This window comes from Carassius gibelio, chromosome B14 (assembly GCF_023724105.1).
Source record: "Carassius gibelio isolate Cgi1373 ecotype wild population from Czech Republic chromosome B14, carGib1.2-hapl.c, whole genome shotgun sequence".
Lineage (NCBI taxonomy): Eukaryota > Metazoa > Chordata > Actinopteri > Cypriniformes > Cyprinidae > Carassius > Carassius gibelio.
Window position 1 is genome coordinate 4,589,611 of NC_068409.1, and position 14,857 is coordinate 4,604,467.

General features: G+C 36.6%; 1 protein-coding gene across 1 annotated transcript in view; it reads right to left on the reverse strand.

Annotated features, from left to right (window-relative positions):
- flt4 (fms related receptor tyrosine kinase 4) overlaps positions 1 to 14,857 on the reverse strand; it is a 55,090-nt gene that overhangs the window by 1,401 nt on the left and 38,832 nt on the right. Inside the window, exons 15-29 of the mRNA XM_052573620.1 lie at positions 10,414 to 10,545; positions 9,666 to 9,772; positions 9,239 to 9,374; positions 8,418 to 8,522; positions 7,581 to 7,694; positions 7,153 to 7,241; positions 6,956 to 7,073; positions 6,117 to 6,217; positions 5,747 to 5,869; positions 4,115 to 4,226; positions 3,611 to 3,710; positions 3,427 to 3,532; positions 3,174 to 3,286; positions 259 to 379; positions 82 to 167 (exon numbers count right to left, since the gene is read on the reverse strand). Of these exons, the coding sequence (XP_052429580.1) occupies positions 82 to 167; positions 259 to 379; positions 3,174 to 3,286; positions 3,427 to 3,532; positions 3,611 to 3,710; positions 4,115 to 4,226; positions 5,747 to 5,869; positions 6,117 to 6,217; positions 6,956 to 7,073; positions 7,153 to 7,241; positions 7,581 to 7,694; positions 8,418 to 8,522; positions 9,239 to 9,374; positions 9,666 to 9,772; positions 10,414 to 10,545 (1,663 nt within the window). The remainder of the gene's footprint in view (positions 1 to 81; positions 168 to 258; positions 380 to 3,173; positions 3,287 to 3,426; positions 3,533 to 3,610; positions 3,711 to 4,114; positions 4,227 to 5,746; positions 5,870 to 6,116; positions 6,218 to 6,955; positions 7,074 to 7,152; positions 7,242 to 7,580; positions 7,695 to 8,417; positions 8,523 to 9,238; positions 9,375 to 9,665; positions 9,773 to 10,413; positions 10,546 to 14,857) is intronic.

Consider the following 14,857-nt stretch of genomic DNA (forward strand, 5'->3'; position numbering starts at 1 on the left):
AAACGGATCAACTATAAATTAAGTATAAGTCATAACCCTTGATTATGATAGATGGTGTGCATAATTGTCATTATCACCTACTTTTTCAACATGGCCCCTCGGTGCTTGTGTTCGAACCTCTCGAGCTCATCTGATGCCAAAACCATCCCACTGTCTGTCTGGCTGTCCTATAGGGGCACAACAATACATGAAACAATATACATGTTGACATCCTTCAGTTTACAAAGACTTTACATATACTGGAGGTCTTGGTCGTACATGATGTGTCTTGTGTGATGTCATTTCCAGAGGAAGTTCCTCAAAGGTCTTCACCCGTGAGTGACACGTGCTGGAGGGTCCCACCATGATGCAGCCAGCGAAAGGCACACAGTTGTAATATCTAGTCAGAGAGAAGAATATATATATATATATTATAACAAAGGGGCATAAGAACAGTCCACCACAATCCTGTTAGATGGCTGTGACAATAATATTTGAACTAAGATTTTCTTAAATGTAAATACATACGATTTTTAAAAAATGTAAGTCTGATTTATTAGAAAGACAATAGCATATCCCTCCTTGATAAGACACATTTGACATGGCATGTGTTTTTCATACTAAGGGCTACATGGGCTTATTCAAATTCCTAATCCAGCATACTAGAAGACAGGACTAATATTTCTTTAACCTTATTAAACCTACCCTCAATCATATTTGATGAACACAAACACAGTTTCAACAGGTTTCTTAAAAAACCTGTTGAACACAATCTATTACATGCCTTCTCTTGTTGATCGTTTATACTTGGCAAGTAAATTCGGCTTGTACAAGTGTTTTACAGTAAATAAAAAAAGGAAATAATATTTTTTTATCATTAGTACTATTTTAAGAAGAACACTTACTGGTTTGAAATTAATTACCCTATGTAACAAAAATTCTGGTTCTGTAATTCTGTGCTAATTTCTGGTGCTAATTGTTATTGTACTATTGCACTATATAATCAATATTTTATTAAATATTTTGGTCAGGTAAATTTTAGACCTATCATTAATTATGAAAAAATGGTTTAGTACAGAAAAGTTTTTCTACTAGTTTTGCATGTTTTTTTTTTTTTTTTTCACTTCTGAAGTTTTGGACGAGTCTAACTGTTATACAGAGTGACAACTTGTTGTTAGCTCAGTATTGTGCATGTAACATGGCATTTGTATGCATGAGTAATACCATGCTGTAAGAGTAACAAGAAATCTGATATAGAGTTATAAAGATATTTTTTGGGTGAATAAAATTGAGGTGTTTAATCCTCATTGAGTATGAGCTCCATATTCTCCCTATTATACTATATGAGCCATAAAATAATTCAATTCAGTTCAGTTCAGGCTGATGGCCAGCACACCATAAAATAATTATGTATCAATATATATGTAAATAGTAGGGTTGACAAATTCAGAAAAGGAAAATAAGGGGCAATCGCGGTTTTTCATAGAAATTAAGGGACAGACACACATGTCTATTATATATATATATATATATATATATATATATATATATATATATATATATATATATATATATATATATAAACAAGTATATATCTTTTAGATTTGTAATGCTTTTTAATAGTCCCTTGTGCTCATCAAGGTTGCATTTATTTGATCAAAAATACAGAAAAAAAACTGTAAAATGTGTATTGTGAAATATTATTGCAATTTCTAATATTGGTTTCCTATCTTATTATACTTTAAAACAGTGGTTCCCAACCTTTTTCAACTCGCGGCCCACACAACCAAACACATATGTTTGCGCGGCCCACTTCAAAAAAATTAACTGACCCCGCTATTGTTGGGTTAATAACTTAGTACTCAGAAGCTAGATTTTAAACTATATGTATTGAATAAACTAGGGCTGTGCGATATGGAAAAAAAAAAAAAAAACTATCGCGATTTTTTTGATCAATTTTGCAATTGTGCTTTTACAGTCATAAATGCATTCAGGATTAACTTGAAACATATTTCCAAAAGAAAACCAATCAGAGCTTTATCAAAAAGTTGTAACATCTCTAGAACAGACATAAGTCAAAATTATCACTATAGTGATGTAAAAAAATGTATAGACTTGTGGCAAAAAAATAAATAAAAAAAAAATCCTGTATACAGGGACTTTTTTTTCGTTTTTGCCATGCATTGTTCATAGAGCTCATTAATTGTAGCGGTGCCTCAGGTGTTTGCAGTGTGTATACAGTATGTGTATGCGGTCAGCAGTGAGAGCGCATAAATATAACGCGAAAGCACATTAAAATAATGCACGAGTGCGAATCTCTCTGTTCGCAGCAGATTTCCTTTGCTCTGTCACAAAACCGGTCGTGCTTGCTCAGATACACGCTGTTCTGCGCGGAGAGAGTGTGCACACTTAAAACGTGTCTCCTCTCACTTAAACTGCATCCTGTTCACTAACAAATTCACTCTATGCTCATGTGTTAGACATGAATTATTTTCGCACGTTTTTATTTCTAGCCTTTTACCGCAGTGAGAACGCTCTGATCCGTCAGCATTGGCTCAGAAAAAAGGCGCATCACAGACAGTGTGTGGACCTGGAGTTAGGCATATGCGCACGCTCAAATCGTGATTTTAGGACGTTTTATTTTAATCACACAGCCCTAGAATGGACTGGAAATGAACAGAAAATAATTGGCGGCCCACCTGCAATACCACCACAGGTTGAAAACCACTGCTTTAAAATATTGTTTGTTTATTTCTGTGTCTCTTTGAATTTATTTCTGTGACGCATTGAATTTTCATTCATTCATTCACATGATCCTTTAGAAATAATTTCCTTCAGAAATACTGATTTATTATGAAACTGTTGTGCTGCTTAATATTTTATAACTTTTTAACTTAATAAGTTAAAAAGAATAGAATTTATTACAAATAGAAATCTTTTCTAACAATATCACTTTTTTTTTTTATTTAAGACATCCTTAAAAAGTATTCTAAAAGATTATTTGAAAAAAGAATAATAAGAAGAAATTTACTTACCCCAAACTTTTAAATATATTAAACACAAATTTTGTTATTTTGAATAAATACTGTTCTGTTTAACAAACGCTTCTTTGATGCCTTAACTACCAGTCAATTCGGTATTATAAGGAGCGGTTGGCAAGCGTACCCCATCACTGATATAAAGTGTGTATGTACCGGGTGGACATTGTGTTGCAGGCGAGTCTGATCTCCTCTTGTGATGGTGGTCTAGAGGAAGCTTGAGAGAAGCCATCATCCTCTGAGCTCTGAGACACATTGAACGGGATTTCCTAAAAAAGAAAACATATTTCACAGAATGAACAAAATATACACCGTTAGCTTTACTTGTATAACCAGCTCAGCTGAAATAATGTGCAATGCTCAGATATGATTTCTGAATGTACAGAATGTATTTTGTTGTTTTTCTCACGGGTAGACTGTTCTCCTGAAGAAGATCTCCAAGTATCTCCACCAGAGCAGGAAAGGTGGGTCTCTCCCTGGGCTCGCCCTGCCAGCAGGCCAGCATGATGCCATATCTACCAGAACACGCATCACACGTATGAGGTCATCGGTCTGACTAAACAAACAGACAGAGTCATCAGGCCAATGCTCACATTTCAGGGGACGCGTTGTCTGGTGCCCTCATCCTGGTACCGTCTTTGAGTCGCTTGCAGAAGTCTTCATCGATCTGGATGCCCGGGTACGGAGACGCTCCTAATGGGACGTGATACAATCAAGTCTGCGATCAAAGACTTTATACAAGCTTCAGAATATTTCAACAGAACACAATCCATTTGTAGGGAGGAAAAGAAACGATGTTTCTTGAGCAGCATATCAGCTCATTAGAATGATTTCTGAGGGATCAGGTGACTCTGAAGAATTCATTAACGGCTGCAGAAAATTCATGGGCGCTTGGAGGGGGCTCCATCAGAAGAAATTATATTTTAAAATGTATAAAATAGTAATCAGTTATGTTTTTTATCGAATAAATGCAGCCATAGGAAGCATAAGAGACTTTCAAAAACAAGAAAAACAAGAAAAACATTCATTATACCATGAACATGAGTGGAAAAGCACAGAAAAGGTTGAGTTTGAGGGGTATCAGGTTAGACTCTTACCTAGTGAGAAGATCTCCCAGAGCAGCACTCCAAATGACCATACATCACTCTGACTGGTGTAAACCTTATCAAAGATGCTCTCTGGAGCCATCCACTTCAGCGGCAGTCTAGCCTGCAAAGACAGATCACATTTCACCTATAACTGTGCCTGGGAGAGAATACACTCTCATCATGATCCTGGAGCTGATATGATTTGCAGTAGGTCAAGCATTCATCAATGCCTCTCAAGGGTAATCTCATAAACTTACCTTTTCTGTCTTATTATGTTTGTCATGCAGGAATACTTCTAGAATTGTTACATGTTCATCTTTTGCTTCTGTATTTTATTTTTCCAAATAATATTTATTACGTTATTCAATGTTGCCTTAACGTTTCTGACATTTTTCAGTGGATTGCTGATATCTGTATATCATGATGCAAAGGCCAGACAAGTCATTTTTAACCTCTGGCCTTTACCGAAATGCATTCATATTGAATCTCATGTGGGGTCACATTCTGCACGTCCAGGTCATATTTTACATAAAAATAAAATGAAATATAAATTAATTAATAATAAAACAAAGACCTTTTTTAGTGAAATATTTTTCGTAAGGATGTTATTTTCATGTAAATTAAAGGGGGGTGAAATGCTATTTCATGCAAATGGAGTTTTTTTGGAGTTGTGCAAGTGTTTGTGTTTGTTCCCTGCATTTCGAAGATGCTTGTTTTACAAACAAGGCCCAGTTTGACGCCGGATTTGCACATCGTTTATTTCTTAAGGATGATGCAATCCCAACGAAAAAGGGTCACGATCGTGTGTTGGAACCGCAGGCGGTGAGTGAAACTGCTTCAAATATCTCTGTGTTGTTAACTTAACTATCAGCGCGTAAGCACATCAAGTAAACAACATGCGATGTTGTCATCAAACTGCACTTTCCACATGTACACCTTAAAAAAAAAAAAAAAAAGACGACAAAGTGGAACTTAGTCATTTTCCAAAACCGCTAAGCAAATATATTCAGTTTCAGTACATACCACATAGAGACGTTGTTGCTGCTGCTGCTCTTGTTAAATTTCAGCCTCTGGATCTGATTCTGGATCATAAATAAACGGCTGAATCTGACTGTTAGCAATGGTTTGTTTTGGATGATGTTTTTTCCTCACGGTAAAGTCACAGCTTCCAAACGCTCTCAACGCAAAAGCCTACTGGCGCTCGTGATTCTTTAGCTCCGCCCACACGTCACGCCTCCAGGCGCTCATGTTTTTCCGGGAAAAATCGGTACAGACTATCTTTCTCTTATGAATATAATAAAACTAAAGACTTTTTGGAGTTATGAAGGATGCAGTACTACTCTATAGGCACTCAAGATTAACAGGATATTGAGTGAAAACGAGCATTTCACACACCCCCCCCTTAAGCAAATTATAATTTGTTCTTAAGTGCTGTACTAAAAATACTATCATTATATTTAAAAACCTCTAATATTGTTTTATTATTTTGAAATTACTTTTTGCTTTCTTAATTACATCAAACCAAATGTCCTTTTTTATTTTTGAGTGAAATGTGACCTGGACTTTGTCTTCACAGTTTTACTGAGATTCATCACTAGAGAACTTTCTGGATCATGCTTTTATTTACAGGGCTTCTCTTACATTTCCTTTGCGCACGTAGTCAGGGTCTTTGTAGATGTCCCGTGCTAAACCAAAGTCACAGATCTTCACCACGTTGTTCTCGGACAGGAGGATGTTACGGGCCGCCAGGTCTCGATGAATGCACTGTCAGAACAAAAATCAAGATTACTAGATTTACGACGGATGAGCAGATCAAAAATATTTGCAACTTTCTCATCACCAAATTTTATAAGATTTGTCCCCATTTGTAAAAACCTCTATCCAGCATAACTTTCCCCCGTTTGATGAGCATGGACAGCTCTAAAGTTCACCTATTAATAATCTACAACCTGCTAAATGTGACTTGATTCATTCATCAGAGTTTGAGCTTGAATAAATGTTTGAAATGTACCTTACGAGACACCAGAAACTCCATCCCTCGAGCGACCTGAAAGCTGTAGCAAATCAAATCCTCTATCGTGAGCGGAGTCTTCCAAAGATCATCCACTGCAACTGAAAATATCAGAGAAAGCATATAAGAATATAAATCAGAAAATTTCCAGGAAAGCAATTCAATAACAAGGCTGTTGTGGATGATTGCTTGCGTGTTGCTATGAAATCATTACGGTGTTTTAAGTGCTTCTGAGCATGTTGCTATCCTATTATACAAACACTTCATATTTAACGGTTTTTGATGATTTGTTAACAACACTTCATGAGCTAAACTTTTAACAGAACATTTGCAGTTGATTTATAATAGCTGTATTGTATGCATGTTTGTGCTGAGTTCTCTGTGCACCAGCAGGTGTCACCAGTTTGTGGCATTTTGAATGCTTTCGAAACAGAATCAAACAGAAGGGGCTCATTTGATTTAAAGCTTTATTTTACCTTTCAAGTGCTATGGTGTTACAAACGAAAGGTTTATTTACAATTCAAATACATAACCAAAAATAATTAAAAAGTTGTCAGTATTTTGATAAAAGAATAAATACTACAGTTTACTCCAGAACCCAAAGCTCCTGTTGAAATTGCATGGCTCCTTTCGGCTCAGAAACTCGAGTAACAAATTTTGATGCGTTTATACTCATAAGTTGCACATGAACGCCCACTGAAGTTGTATTAACAGTCATTTTAATAGCTCGTGAAGGAAGCTTTATTATCCACCAGGTAAACATCTGTACATATTTAATACTGTATATAATCTTAATAAATCTCTAGACATCTTGCTCTTTGACTTGTGAGTGCTCTCACCACGAGACTGCATTGGAGGGCTGATGTTGGGAGTGGTGGACGGCTGACCGTCAGGCTGGCTGACCTGACCCGCTTCTATCATTCGTCGCACCTGACTCTGGGTTTTAGGAGAACGGTCCTGCAAACACAAGCACATGTTACACCAGAACACATATCATCATCAACAGTGTTATCATCATGTTACTTATTTCTCTCACCCTGTACGGCAAGAAGAACTCTCTTTTGGCACGCAGGAAGTTGGAGAGATTCCCGTATTTACAATATTCCACTATAACCATGAGAGGACCTGACAATCAGAGATGTTAAGAAAGAAGTAAGAAGGATGCTGCAGACAAACAGACTTATGTCAGTATTGAGTTACAAAGATACAATCAAACAGTTTTTAATAGGTTATGGCATAAAACACTGCCATATTGGCCAAGTCAACGGAAAAAGTAAGTGGTATCATTCTGCCAGAAGATGGTCCCTGACATGTAAACTTTACATGCTGCAGTGAAAGACACAGTAGCTGAGGATGTAATATTTCTATACTTAGTATTTCATCAAACTGAATCACTGTATTGACCAATCAGCATCCAGGACCAAAAGGATTTTTTTTTTTTTTTAATAAATGATACGTTCATACCGTTGGTTTTGGTACATGCTCCGAGAAGGTTGACGACATTGAGATGGTTTCCAATGTGAATGAGGATCTTCAGTTCAGACATCAGAGCTTTGTGTTCACTGGCTGTGGCTCCCTCTGTGATATAAACACATGACGTTGAGTATACACAAACTCTGTGCAGAATTGTCCTAGGCTACTAGTATTTTCCAACAAAAAAATGGTTTTAAGTCAGTTATTTCTATCTTTTGCTGTAGTGTCTCAGTAGCAAATATCAGTTTACATTTCCAAACATTATTTTTGCCATTAATTGTAATAATCCAGTGAGATTTCCATTTGCACAAGGAGTCTGACAGAGAGATCTGATCTGAACATCATCAGTCTGTCTGGAGTAACATGAAGAAACAGATGAAACTGAGACAGACTCAATCCAGAAGAACTGTGACAGTGTCACCAAGACACATCAAGAAACCTGCAAAGCTCCATGAAAAACAATGTGTACCTAGGACAAAAGCTTTTTTTTAACCCATATTGTGGTCACACCAAATGTTGATTTCATTTAGTTAAGTTAATGGAAGTTAATTAATAAAATCTATTTATGGCATTATTTTTGATGGCATCCTCACTTTACAGCATTTTTACACAAGTGCCTGCAAAGTACTGTAGCTTTGCAGGTTTCTTGATGTATCTTGGTGACACTGTCACAGTTCTTCTGGATTGAGTCTGTCTCAGTTTCATCTCTGAAATCACTGGATTATTACAATTAATTGTAAAAATAATGTTTGGAAATGTAAAGAGATTTTTCCTACTGACACACTACAGCATGTTTGTATCAACTATAGTTTTCCGTTGAGACCGAACCTTTCAGCATCTTCACTGCTACTGTGTTTGAACAGGTTTTCTTGTCATGCCCAAAGATTGAAGCTTCGATCACTTTCCCAAAAGCTCCATGCCCAAGCACCTTCCCTGCATGAACAAAGAATAAATACACAGCATGCAAGATAAGGATGCGTCCCGAAACAGTACACTGATTGTCACATATTCATCATGCTGAGAGACTGAGACACAAAGGACAAAGACATGCTGATAATGGAAACAGCATTTTCACATTTAGGTTCAATCTTCACAAGAACCAACAGACATATAACAGACAAATATTTACGTCTTAAATTCTTCACTTTCAAACATTCAAATTCTTGAGCTTTTATTTTGGTTAAATGCTGTTAATGTCTTTATGCAACTGTAAATGTAAAAAAGGGAACCTAGCACACTTTACATTCCCAAGTCCATGTAAAACTCACAGCGTTTGCAGAGGAGTTTTGTGAGAAGCAGCGTTTACTGTGAACTGAGGCACTCTGAAAACGCTAACATCAGCTGTACACATGTAAATGAGCACAGTGACACAAACTATATACTTCTTCACTTAAACAGCAGCCTGATTTGATCAAATACATCACTGTTTCAGTTTTATTTTGAACACCTGACCAAGCCCAGTTCTTGATGATGTTTTAGTTTTTTTAAATACAAACCCTCACCCTTTACCACATGATACAAGGATTCCTGAGTACAGTCAAGAAAATGTCTAGACCATAAATATGCTTTACTTCTGGGATCCTAGCCATGAATGTCCTACATTTGGACAAATTTAAAGCCTGTATCAAGAGTTTTTTTTTTTTAAGTACCGAGGCGCAGTCTGTCTCGGGATATCTCCCACTGGCTGGAGTCGTAGGGCAGGTATTCACACTGCTCCTCAAGCGGCACTTCCCCCGGGTCCATGATGATTGACAGATAGCCTGTCTTGATATCTGCTGGGTTCACCTGCAGGACAACACCATAACAATTACTGATGGATGATATACCGCAGCCTAATAAGAAGACAGAAACAGCGAGCCTGAGGCGGCTGCGCTCCAATTGCTGACTCTGCTACTCATGTCCAGCACCGAAGTGCTGATATGGCTTGCTCTTATGTTGTACTGAAGCAAGGCATCATTGATGTAATTGCATATTGTTACTAAAAAAGCCTCGCTGACATCATGGGCAGATTCAAATAATGTTCCTTGTGTAACCATGTTCATTAATTCAGATGTATTGAAGTGCTATGATACTGACTCGCTTGACGTTGCAGAAGATAACAAGGAGAAGGAGCCAGAAAAAGATGGCGATGACCCCCGTCCCGATGAGAATCACTATTTCTACATTGGCCTTGTCATCAGAGCCTGGAAGACAAAACATGTTATTGTATTAAAGCTTATTATTATAAGTAAATATGAAAGTTCACATCCTCTAAACTGATTTAATTTTAATACATGTTGTAGTTTCAAGAAGTTTGTTTTGCAAAAATCTAAATTTGATTGTATGACAAATATGTTGTTGTTGTTTTTGTGACAATTTGTTGCTATAACATTCTATATTTAACAAATTATCATATTATATACAAATACTAATATTCAATTTTCACTGTCATATAACACATTTCATTATGTATTCAATGGTAAAGGCAAGATGTATGAAGGTTAGAAAGGAGCTATGTCTGTTAGGGTTTGTGGTCCTCACAGCAACCACATGTTCATGAAGGGACTACATAAGTTTAATAAAAATATAGTTAAGGAAGAGTGAAGGGTGTAGTAATAAAAATTAGCTTGAGAATATTTAAGAAAAGACATCAGTGTGTGAAGCCCTCACTATGGTATAAAAACAAATGTGTATTAATGTGTATGGTGTGTGCTCGTCTGTGTATATAGGCATTAAACTATTGTATATGTTCCACTAAATAATATAAATTCTTCAGCACAATCCTGAAGAAAGGAGAGTTAACTGTATACTACAGCGCCACCTAACGCAAACAAGAGGCTCTCACCGATGACTGACACGGTGGCGGAGGACTGAACGCAGCCCCTCTGGTTGCAGGCCGTGCAGGTGTACAGACCGGCGTCTTCCTCTCGCACTCGCTGAATGCTGAGAGTCCGATTGGAGTCCTGCAGGAGGATCCCTGAACACATCCACAAAACTGTCAAACACACAATCTGCCAGCCAGCCATGGCTTTAAGACACAGCTTCTTCTTTTGTTACGGCTTTCTTGCCTTATGTTTTTCTGTTTTCTGAACTGTAAGAAAAGGAATCCATAATGACACATAGCCTGTGATATTTTTTATTTATCAATACTTTCAGAAAATAAAAAATAATGGTATTTATTTTTTCATTGATGCCATAAAAAAAACTTAGGTAATACTTTATTTTAAGGACCAATTCCAACCTGTCCTCCAACCAATACGCTTGTATAGGTCGTTTGTCCAAATCCCTGAAATACGACCCATCAGAGCGTATACTACAATTGCGCCCCTATCGGCAAAAGGTCGTTTTCATATTAATGATTTGTACTCTTTTATTTGCACTCTGATTTGCGTTTCGTGTAGCTCAGTTAGTAGATTATTGCGTTATACCTTGATATGTAATCATGCTATCATGGGTTCGATCCCAGGGAACAGATTTGCATGAAAATGTATATGCTCAATAAATCATAATTTAGCATGATTTCTGTGAGGGTTAGGTTTAGGGGTGGGGTTAGGTGTGCTCATTCGAACTAATAAGCCATCTACAGTAGTAAAATATGTAGGAAATACTGTGAGATCGGTGTAAAATGCCCACACATTGCATTTAAATAAACGTGCGTTTTGATTGGTAATGACAATATACATTAATTCATGACGACAGACGCAACACGATACTGTCATTATTTTTACGCCCGCTAGAGGGCGCTTAACTTTAAAACATAAATATAGGTGGTAATAAGGTGCTTGCACAAACGACCTATATGGTCGTTTTTTGTTGGAGGACAGGTTCACCAATTCTCACTATATTACTAGCATATTGGCTGTTTATTACTACTTATAGAGCACAGCCAGACTAGCAGTTTGCATGGGTACTGCAGGTCGACGCGGACAATAATGCAGAAGTATAAATGAAAACTGACGCAAAACGCTACAGCGACTTTTCTGTCCTTTACTGGATCCCCCAACATCATTGGGCTTAGTCAATCTGATGATGCCTGTATCCCATTGAATCAGAGTGCTGTCAACTGCTGCCGGATTGTTGCGTGCAAAGTTTGAATTTCATCAACACCATTAGATCAATGGGCTCTGTCAGTGCTTTGGCAAGACAGGGTTTTTTTTTTTTTTTTGCCATGCAATAAAGCCAATTTCAAAGGCCAGTTTTAAATATTGGTACAGTAAAAAAATCAGAATTTTGTTTAGGCAGTATTTGTTGCAGTTGATAGATCATGTTGAGAGATTTGTCCAAAAGGTGTACATTTTTGCACCAATGCATTTCTAAATGTCATGTAATATTCCAATATAAACTTTAACAGCCAATTTTTAAATATTGAAATAGTAAAATGTGCTTATTAACAAGATTAATACATCTTTCATTAAACCACTATGTCAAGTTCAATGCATCCTTACGGAGGTGTCGAAATGATGAATCAATTAAATCACTTCTAACAGCACGTAATGGGAACAGCATCATTCACATAGAGGGCAGAGCGTCACATTATTGAAAGGGGAAGTTCACGCATCAATGAGGATTAAGTAGCTGCGTTTATTACGTTTATGTCACTGATCAGGCTTTTATATGTAGTTCGGGGTAACAAATTGTTTTATATGGTTGACTGAAATAATAATTTCAATAACTGACACTTTAAATCAATTGTTTCAAGCAACAACAACAAAACAATTGAGCAAAAACAGACTTCCAAAGGAAAACACACCCTCTAACTGTGAGACTGAAAGAGAAGTATAACCTTCTTTAAACGGCCCTTTCACCCCTTTCACCCCCTTCCCCCATGTCTACGTCACTGTGTTGGAAGCTTTGCATAACTCCGCCCAAATATTCATGCAAAGAAAGAAGGCACAACTTTTGATTCTTGCTGTATTGTTGTCATCGCCTCGATGTCGTGGCGACGCTATGTATTTCCAAATATGGTAAGGGACGTAAAATTTTCATCACACATTGAGGTATTCGGCCAATCACAATGCTCTGGATAGCTGGCCAATCAGAACACACTGTTTTTCAGAACGATGAGCTTAGTAAAAATAAAGGCGTTTTAGAAAGGCGGGGCAGTGAGGAGCAACAATGTGATTTATAATGTGATTTTTGGACCTTAAACTGCATAAACACATTGAATTACACTAAATTCACAAAATAATAGTATTTTTAGCATCATCGTATGACCCCTTTAATTTCTCCTGTCAAAAGATAAGTGGTGTATTAAATTACACAATTGCATGTCAAAGAAGTTAACAAGCAGATGTTGGCTGGTGAACCATGCTTGCATGTTATTTTAGTTTGCAAAAAGGCTTTTAATCATACATTTGTACAAATTATAATGTAGTAATAATGTGATGAAAAAAAATACTACAGAACAAATTTTCATATTACTGAAAACACACATTAGAAAAATCAAATGAACCATATCGTTTTAGGCCTGCGGATGCTGCAAACTAGTTTATATAAGAATGTGCTCATGAGAATGTTGTTCATACCACAGTACTAAATAATTGTGTCTTTAAAGAAATGTTATAGTAAATATTATCTTAAAAGACACAAATAAAAGTGTTTCTTCACTTTGAATGTACAGAAAGATTGGGATATATAGGAACACTGAACGATCTATGAGCATTTTATACAGTATACCAAGTACATAAAACTATATCACCACTGCGCCATTATTATACAAACACACTGGTTCTACGCATTTATTTATCACTGAAACTAATGGAAACTTGATTTGGAAAAAATATTAGGATAACTTTTTGTCATGGGTGTATGGGTGTGATGTGTGCTATCAAAAGTGCTTTGAAAACTGAAATGTATGGAATCTCTTGTATGGGCTAAATCAAGGATTAATAGGAAATCTATGACACACTTACTACACTTTGTAGCAGGTAAAAACCAACCAACCCATAATAATCAGATACTTGCTATAGGCACAGTGTTGAAATTTGAATTAGATCTGTATTGGATCTTAAAATCTATCTAGAAAAACATCTGTGGCTTTGCTATGAACTGAATTAGCTGAACAAAAAGAGTTGAACTCATATTCCAGTCACACAGTGACCTTCTGCTAATAGCTCTTGAACTCAGTTTGTTCCTGATATAATGTCCTCCCCATAACACCTATCAGCAAACTGCACTGTACATGCACTGCATGTGAATTCACTTACAAGCCCACAAGAAACCCTCATACAGTACATTCCCAGAGCTGTATATATATATGCTATTATACTGCAGTCCAGAGTTTCATTCAACTTCCAATCCAGAAGATCTCCAGTACATTAGCATGACTTAAGTGCTTTTTGCAGCACCAGAATTCAATTTTGTGTGTGTTAGTATGTGCTCATGAATAAATGTGTTCCTATTCAAAAGTGCTGAGCTAGATGGGATTGATGTGGTGAACATAATGTAATCTGTAATGGAAGTGTTTTGGAATAACACATTTATGTTAATTTGAAGGGGGCTGAACAACATGCAGAGAAATGGAGAGGAAATCAAACTAAAGAATATAGTGTACATTTAAAGCAGACAATGCTATATCTATATAATGCAATACCTTAAATCTATCCCTATAACTCAAACTCACAATCTAAACAATATTTCTATTGAACCTCGGTAGGAGTTTAATCAAATGAAGCTGGATTTTCATATTTTCTCAGAGATTTTGCAAATTCTAAACTCACTGCTGCAGTGGTGTACTGGGTGGTTGCCAGGTCATTGATATGTGATCACTAGGGTATTCTGTATGTTTAATGGATTGCTATGCAGCTGTAATGTTTGGATTGGTAGCAAGGGCCATTGTTATGTGGCTGATTCATTACAGGAAGTATTTTAGTAAGGTATTTTTTTTGGCACATGGCAGTTGCCAGGATATTCAAGGTGGTTGCTAGATGTTTCTGTGTGGTTGCCAGGTGGTTTTGTGTCCTGTTGTTATATGATTACTAGGGTTTTATGGGTGAATGCTAAATGTTTTCTACCCTGTAAAATGTGGTAACCAGTAATCGTTACCTTAAAAACCTATTTCAACCAGATTTAACTAAAAATGCTCAGTGATAAATTCTATCTTTGAAACTTAAGACAGTTAATAAGGACTGGTTTGTGGCCATTTTTAGGTTTTCGTTTTTTTTCCTGGGTGTCTGCTTATGGCCTAATTCAAAAGAATTCAAAATTAATGTCTCTATGATATTCAGGTCTTTACAAATGATTTTAAAGTCTCAGGGAATTCATTTTATTGCTTTGGATGACCATTGCTA